We start from the raw sequence: 9,072 nt of genomic DNA, 5'->3' as shown, positions 1-9,072 counted from the left end.
CATTGATTCATATTTAGACAAAATGTGTAATTAAATCTATAAAAATGTATTGGTGGTTGCCTATTTGCTATAGAGCCCTCTTAAGGTACGCTAGTAATGGCAATTCAATCGATGGCGGTCAAGTTTAGAGATGGTAATACTAGATGGCGACACACAAAAATATTCCTGTCACTTCTTTACACAGTAAATGGGTTGACAGGGATTTTTAGGGAGAGTCGCCATCTAGCGTTCGTTTCTAAGTTTAACTAAATAATTACGCAAACAAAGATTGTAGACAGTATAGAACCGGATTTTTATCACTTTTTCGAAAGCGTTACTCCCGGTTTGATAGAAAACCGTGACATGTCGACTGTTAAGTCAGACACTGTCGATTGTAATGGGAATGCGGCTTTAGATCGAGGCTATTAACATAATAGTACGATTCTGAGGCGCTCGTTTTGGCTGCAAAATTGACTTTGACGGTAACTGTTGTGTTATCGACCTTGTTGATTGGCTTTTTCAATAAAACGGTTTTCGGACGTTACTGATTTTCTTGTTCAGTGTTGTCGATAAAAGCAGCATCGAGTCGGTGGCGCTCAAACAAGCATCGATTGAAATGGGGATGTAAGCGTTTAGTATTTGTTCGTGTAACGTAACGCACATTTTTTAAATCGCACAAGAGAACGGGGGGGATTGCTTCGTTATGGATGTCGGAAGTGAAGTGAATAATTGTCTCCGTTTTCAATGAACACGGATTTTTAGCGTAATTATATAGCTCTTAGTACTATTTATTGGAGGAACGGTTAGTAATATGAAGTAGGGTTAACGTTAAAAGGACAATACGTTGTTTTTTTTAAATGATACCTAAGTTAAGCTTAATCATGTTTTCATTGTGAATTTTATACAAATTTTTGCTAGTTATTATTTGTGATTTGAATTTGTAATATACTGATAATAAGAACTGAAAAAATAGCATTTATTTTGTAATATTTTTGTATACGAGTGGTGTTTAGTAGGGCCTCTATCACGTGTAGTCAGAGTAGTGTCAAATTCGTTTCTAGCTCTAGGTTTGTAAGTATTTATTATAGTGTAAATAAAAAAAAATTATAATTTAATTCCGAGAAATATATCATTTATACAGTAAGTTGCCGTTTAGTTTATTTTGTGAAAATTTATGGGTGTCCCATTTTAATGTACCAGGCCGCATAATATTTTTAATCCGACTTTCATAAAAAAATATTTCAAACCAACGTTATAAGGTTTCGAGGTGGTCAAATCATGGTGACCTTGAATTTGACCTTGAAGACAATTATCGGGGTCATTTCAAGGTCAACCTTGATTTTTAAATGGAAACCCATGTTTTCATTACAGTGAGAGTTGCTTTGGCTGTACAGCAAAAATAAGACGCTCTCTCAATGGTAAAAATAAAGTTTTTTATTGAAAACTAAGTTTGTAAAAAAAAGTCAGGGCGAGTGTTTGCTGGAGAGTCCCTCTTGGTGTGGAGTCACTCGCAGAAGTACCTGGTCCTTGGCGCCAATCTGCCATCGACCCTTTTTTTTTGGAACCCTGTTGCGTCCCGATTGGCGTCAGACTGGCGCTATTGACGTTGTACTTAAAAATGGGTCACTTGCAGCATGTATACCCACAACAGTTTCATATTCTGCAGGAAAAAATACGTAACTTTTGTATGAAACCACTTTTTGAAAATGATTTGCTCTCGCCATAGTGCGCTATACTTTTACTGTTCTATATTAATTCTCAATATCTAATATCTCAAAAAATAAGCAGGATAGTGAAAAATATTTCCAACAAAAGTTGGCTGGTTTCGGGGGGACAAATTACTTTGACCTTGAAATTAACATTAAAGTCAATTATCAATGTCAACCTTGATTTTTTAAATGGAAACCATGTTTTTATACCAGTTTCATATTCTGCGGGAAAATATACGTATCTTGTATGTAACATTTTTCTTGAAAAGTCTTCCTGTAATAAAAATATAGGTTTCCATTTAAAAAATCAAAGCTGACCTTGAAATGACCTTGATATTTGACTAAGGTAAATTTCAAGGTCACGGTAATTTGATCCCCCCGAAACCTGACAACTTTGGTTGGAAATATTTTCATCATTCGGCTGTATTTTTCAGATATTAGCCTGAGAAATAAAATGGGACACTAAAAGTATAGCTTACGCTGGCGAGAGAATGAAGCATTTTCAAAAAAATGTTTCATACAATAGTTACGTATTTTTTCCCACAGAACACGAATCTACAATAAAAAAAATATGGGTTTCAATTAAAAAAATCAAGGTTGACCTTGAAATGACCTTGATAATTGAGTAAGGTTATTTTCAAGGTCACGGTAATTTGATCCCTTCGAAACTTTACAACTTGCTGGAAATATTTTTCATCATTCGGCTGATTTCTTAAGATTTAGTCTGAGAATTAAAATAGAACAGTAAAAGTATACCACACTCTGGCGAGAGAACAAAGCATATTCAAAAAAATTTTTAATACAAATGTTACATATTTTTTCCTGCAGAAGGTTGACCTTGAAATGACCTTGCGACTTGACAGGTTAATTTCAAGGTCACGGTAATTTGATCCCCCCGATACCTGACAACTTTTGTTGGAAATATTTTTCATCGTTTTGGCTGATTTCTTGAGATATTAGCTTGATAATTAAAATGGAACAGTAAAAGTATAGTGAGTGCACTCTGGCGAGAGACAAAGCAATTTCAAAAAAATGTTTCATACATAAGTTACATATTTTTTCCCACAGAACACGAATCTGCAATAAAAAATATGGGTTTTCATTTAAAAAATCAAAGATGACCTTGAAATGACCTTGATCATTATCTTCAAGGTCAAAAAAATTAAGGAAATAAACTCATATTTTTCCAATTTTCGTTATATCCTTTTTTATTTCAGTTAAATAACTTCAAACTTACAGATTAGTAGAGCTCAGGGTTTTCGTGGGCTAGTCATAGGCGTGTTCGTCGTAAACAAATAAGTAAACGAGTAAGTATAAATAAAAATAAATATTTTTGCATACTTAAAGTTAAAACACATATATACGAAGCAAACATGAAGCCAATAACTGGCGTTATTACTGGTTTTGTACGTGGCGTTGTAGCGAAAGGTCGACACGACGGCTATGATCATCCGACCGAGTCCCAAACTCTACAGATGAGGTTACCGTAAAGCTTTCATAAATGTTTACAAGCCATGAGATGCTGAGCTTAGGCAACCACATTACAGGGCTGGTATCGTCAACTAAAAATTCTTAAATCGGTCATGACGTTGATTCGTTTATAATGAACAATGACAAATCATTGTGTTTACGCTCAAGATGCGATCACTAATTGGTTAAATAAAAACTCGTGAAAAATTACACTAACCAGACCTGGTGAATCAGAATGTTGTGTTTTAATGTAATGTTGGTCCTACTGTTTTAATAATTTTTAATTTTACCGAAACATAATTGCCAACGCGAAGCATGTAAAATTACTATTCCAAACAAAATTACTGGTCATCTGGCTTGTAATCATTTATGAAGGCTATGTAGATGGTGATATTCCTAAAAAATCCCTGTTATCTTTGTAATGTAAGAGTCGAAGGAGTTCTTGGGAGTCGTCATTTGGTATTTTGATTCACAAGTTTGACTGGTTGTCTAACTATCAATATATACAGAGTGTCCCTTTTAAAAATCCCTAGCCGAATTTCTCAAAAACGGAAGGTAATCCCAATAAATAGCATTAATTGCGAGTCGTTTATTATTGTCACTTTTGTCATACAGGATACAAATAAACAGTAAAATCTAGTGGACGTACACTCGTGAAGAAATCTAATTAGAAGCTACTTGACCACAAATAATGGTAACACTAATATAAGACGAAAACAAATAAGTACAGGCAGTCCTCGAGATACGTCGTTTCGAGTTGCTTTGGACAATATTTTAACACCAGTCCTCAATCTAACGTCAATGGTTTCGAGATATGTCATGGGCTATTTCACTTGTGCCGTCATCGGTTTCGCAAGCATTGCCATAAATATATTTAAGGAACATGATTCAAATTTTGAAAGAAAATGTTAATAACAAAATTATTACTTCCTGTTAGTGTTATCCAGAAATGTATGAAAACAAGAAAAAAAAGCGAAACAAACTCGAATTGATACGTTTTTTAAACCAATGGTTTAGTTTTTATTACAGTTCTTTCTATTTTTTTAATTGTGCCATAATTATTTACCAAATACATGTTTGTTTTGTAAATAAAGTATAATTATTTAATAATGTAGTTTTTTTCTGATAGAACCTAAAAAAGGTAAAGATCACGAAGCTTACCGGCAATTAGGCCATGCTTGGCCCTTTTAGCCTGCTAACTTACACTACCCTCCACCTTAGCAATCACAAACATCCATGGGTACGACAAGAAAATTCCTTCAAATTTTCCTGCCGCATGCGGGATTATAACCCACTACGGTTTTACCATGTAGCCCTGGTCGACCTCAGTCGGAAGGCCTTGGCAGCTTTGGCTAACTCCTTCACTTTATATAGAAATGGATGAAAGAAAATGTATCGACTTACGTCATTTCGATTTACGTTGTTTATTTTGAGAACTGAACATGTAAGTACGACTGCCTGTATATGATGGAACTGCAAATGTAACATAAATGAGGAAAATATACTTGGGAGAAAAGAATTTAGTAAAACAAAACTAATAGACTTACCTCATAAAAGCAATTCTAAATAAAATGAACACAAAAAATCTGTATAAGACTTTTGCAAACAGTATCTAAAGAAAAACTATAAATAGTCCCAATGATTGAAATATTGCATAATTTACATCCTGGCGAATGCCGCAAACACTAAATTTTATTGTAGAAAATAAAGCTTCGAGAAAACGACCAGTTTTAAGATTTCTATGGATTGACGAGAATCAATTTGCAAATATAAACAGCAATGGACCAATAAGGTGACCTGCCCGCATCCCTTATTTAATCCCAGTTGAGTTTTTCTTGCGGGGTTAACTAAAAAGCTATCAAACAGTCATCGAAGACTTGGCTGATTTGTGTGACAAAATTCTAACACGGGAGCTGTGCATCTGTTCCTCGAAATATTTATTTACAGGCAACTGATACCCAATTTAGAAAAAAATTAGATTTATGTATTCTTGAGAATGGTTGCAATTTTGAACAAATATTGTGACTTGTTTATGTTAATTTAGTATCCTTTACAATTTTTGTCAATTTTGCATCATTTTGTTAAATAAATATTGCATTATGTCGACTGAAATTACTTATTTGTATAAAAAAAAAATGAATCAATTTTACATTAGTTGAGTATTGTCAAATTTGATTTGATTCTCGCTGTAGGTTTTAAACATTTATTACAGTGTAAACGTCAAAATACGAATTTATATAATGAAACAGTAACTTCGAAACCTTGATCTTCCTTTCTAAATTAAATGAAAATGGTAAACGTCAATCTTAAAGTTAAAATTACAACAAAAATTATATTGTGATTTAAATTTAATAAAACGGAAAAATTATATAACTACAACTGTAGAACGTAACTGTTTATTCCAAAATTTTTTGCTTCTCGAAAAGTTCAATGAGTTCCTGTTCTGAGGATTTTTCCAAATTAGCTGGTTGAGACAACTCTTCATTAGGAAACTGTACCAAATTCAATCTTGGATCTCTGAAGGTGTAGGGAGTCCATGGTCCCTGAATGGAAGGGTGATCCGAGTACCAAAGTTTACGAAGTCTATCGCCGGTGTGATTTTTCGATTGGGTCTTTAATAATGTAAGCCATTTCAATATTTCTTCTTGGGTGAAATTTCTACACGTTATCCATTGAGTGTCACCATTCACTGAGGGAGGAATTACTGACTAAACGATAAAGTAAAATAATCGGATTACTTACAGTATTCGGCTTTTATTACTGGGGAGCGATGTCTTCTCGGTTTCAGATAAACGACTACCCCTGGGTTTTCTTTTGCGTAGTTCACTAATCCAGATTCGATGAATTCTCTGTAAATAAAAAGTGGTAATTTGTTTGAAAGTACAATTTGTGAAATATATAACTTAACCTCATTCCTCGACTAGATCCGTGGTTTTTACAAAATTTAAGGACTACTCTTTGCAACTGACTGATGTATCGTCCTACCCCATTTTGTAAAGGGGTGGAAATAAAAACCGGATTTAAAAATAAATGACTATTTGACATTATTTCTCTATAATCTAATTTGGTGTTAGCGCTATCGTCACGAAATAGAAAGGAAGGTTATGTTATGTTGTTTATTTAATTTAATGACAGTTCAAGAGAAGCTCAAGAGATGGTACCACATACACACTTTTAAATTTTTTGCAACAAATTAATTCTATCTGAATTACAACATTCTTCACTCCTGTTAACGATAATCTAAAAATTATTTTCTGTTAACTAGTTCAGTTGACAAAAAGAAGAATATAATGAATTAAATAGTTAAATATTATTCAGCAAGCTTGATTTTGAAATAACCATTTCTGTGGACTGTGGAATACGCCTTAATTTGTATTTGCCTTTCGTCTTGTCTCGGCTAAAATCGCTTCGTATTGTTAGCCGCCAAAGTTTCTAAAATTGCGATCCTTTCTAGTTTTTTTTATGTTTTTGGATAACTAATTTTCAATGTGCATAAAAATATTAAAATCATATTGAGTGTAAAATATTATGTAGTTAATCAAAAGCTCCACATTCATCTTCATTTTGTTGGTAAATAAATTTGATATTCATTTTGTTTATTGAGGTTATGGTCAAATAAATTTGAAATGATTCCAGTACTTACTATATTTCAAAGTACCTTAAATCGTCATTTTCCTGGATTGTTTATCCTTTTTGTAAATTTTATTGTTAAAATTTCATATAGGTACCTATCTAGGTTTTGATTTTTATTTTTATTCATGGCTATTTGGTAATTAGATATTACTCTTCATTTGTTAGTTTTTCTATAGATACAGTTAACTAGCACATAATTTATAGCGAAAGTTTTGTGTTTGTTAGTGGCCCTTTTAGAAATGCTGAAACATTCATTTGCTGCCTAAATCATGGTTGAGACTGCCAAAATAATTTGGTAAGTACCTATATATATTATTTCACATTGTCGTTAGACTGGTAGATCATTAAATCTAATAGGTATCCTACTTGAAATTATTATGAACAAGAGAATATATTCGTATTATGTCAAACTGATATATCCAGACAAAGGCTAAATTATTGCACAAAAATAAGCAATAATAGACGGTAACTTCCGGTGATATTGGTCTGTTGGCTTCATACGGTAACGCTTGGGCGATGACGCGTAAATGGCATGTTTTCATATTGTTGTACTTGCCCTATTGTGTGGTACTTTGTTTTCTGCTGATAGCCGAGGTTAAAAATGCTTTCAATAGTCGAATATGTGACTAGCATTCGCATCCATGTAAAATTATTACGTACCTACTGTTATACATATAAGGAGTTCCAGACTCTTGTATAAAGCGTTCATTTCTTCTTTTTTTTCAGTGTTTAATACACATTTTTTGCTACAGATAATTAACTCACTTTTTCATAGCTATGTTGATAAAGAAAATGTGTTTCGAAAATGTGAGTTTTGATGGAGGATAAAAGGGTGGTGTTATTGTGGTGTAATTGTTAACAAAAATAATAAAACACACATTCAAGAAAGCTGAGATTTAAATAATTGTTTTCGGAATTCGGAAACTTTGAATTGACTGCCTACTTAAGTCTGGAAATCTAGTATTTAATATTACTCCAGTGTCTCCAGTCGAATTCGATCATAAAACTTGAAAAAATGTTTAGTAGATATTAGACACGTTCTAATCCGATTGGAGTATTTAAGACTTCTGATGAGTTGTAGATAGATACATAGAAAAATAATGTTTTTAATTTATATTATATTATTATTTATACTATTTTCGCCATGCTATCTATTTAAAAAATGTTCCGAATGTGACGAACAGCAAGCGGCAACGTAATGAGGAAAGTAATTGCCGTTACACAATATCTCCATTTGATGGGTTCCCGGACAAAATGAATACTTCAAAGTTTAACTCCGTATTATGGAATGTAGTGCTGAAAATACAAATGTTTAATTAATTTTCCATTTAAAGAGATTAGAGTCATCCATCAAAGCGGTCGACCGTGCCGGCTTCCCGGGGATGCCCGGGATTGTTATTGACAACCCCCTTTTATAATGTTATCGATGGTACTAGCCAGGCCGTGCTGAAATGTTGATGTGATTAAAACCGGGTTTTTGTTATTGCTGCAGTTTACGCGCCACGCGAGACGGGGGGGATTAATGTTCCCATTGTTTTTATTTTAATTGCCCTGCCCGTGATGGAGCATGTTAATTTCGTAATGATATCGTGGGGGAAATTGCGTTCTACCTCCCTGGCAGCGTGAAAATATCAATAGTTTCCACGCGCTCATTTTTTTTATATATAGGTATCTGGTTTAGAAAAAAAACATAATTAAATAGTTACTTCAGGACTTTGCCATGCATTTCCAATTAATTTGTGTGTGTATCTCGAAAAATAAACGAGATTCATGGCATTTAAAAATTTTTTTTTTTCAGAAATACCTAATTAAACAAAAAAATAATTTTCGAAGTTTTTAAACCATCAAATACCAATGAAACCTCGAAAATTGCAAAATATATAGAAATAGATCGAAAACTTGAGGAAATTTTAAATTACATAATTAGACATATTTCGAAATACCTTAAAATTATTCGAAAAACTTCGATTCTCGAAAATTTTACAAACTTTCTAAAGACATTGTCTGAGGTTATTTGTTTGTGGCATAGTTTTCGTTTTTTTCTTTTAATTTTTGGGTTTTTTGACAGTTCTGAAAATATTTAAAAATTAGTGAAATAAATCAACCCTTGCGGCATCAGTAAGGGGTTATTTTTATAAAAATAATTTTGCCAAATCGAAAAAAATCTCACACTGAAATAGATAAATACAAAATATAGTACAAAAATCACACAACTTAAAAAAAGTTGCTGAAATTTCGAAAATCTATCTGTTTTGGTCTTCTGAACTTTTTTTGACATTTC

At 32.8% G+C, this 9,072-nt stretch overlaps 1 protein-coding gene across 1 annotated transcript; it reads right to left on the bottom strand.

Annotated features, from left to right (window-relative positions):
- Positions 1–5,488: 5,488 nt before the first annotated feature.
- Positions 5,489–6,263, bottom strand: LOC108903691 (39S ribosomal protein L43, mitochondrial). Its single transcript, XM_018705953.1, has 3 exons — positions 6,067–6,263; positions 5,901–6,007; positions 5,489–5,847 (listed from the first exon to the last, which is right to left on the bottom strand). The coding sequence occupies exons 1-3, from the start codon at positions 6,201–6,203 to the stop codon at positions 5,555–5,557; spliced, it is 537 nt and encodes a 178-aa protein (XP_018561469.1). The 5' UTR covers positions 6,204–6,263; the 3' UTR covers positions 5,489–5,554.
- Positions 6,264–9,072: the final 2,809 nt, after the last annotated feature.

Source organism: Anoplophora glabripennis, unplaced genomic scaffold (genome assembly GCF_000390285.2).
Source record: "Anoplophora glabripennis isolate ALB-LARVAE unplaced genomic scaffold, Agla_2.0 scaffold10, whole genome shotgun sequence".
NCBI classification, from domain to species: domain Eukaryota; kingdom Metazoa; phylum Arthropoda; class Insecta; order Coleoptera; family Cerambycidae; genus Anoplophora; species Anoplophora glabripennis.
Note: the sequence above shows the minus strand (reverse complement) of the source record. Positions and strands in the feature narration are given on the sequence as shown.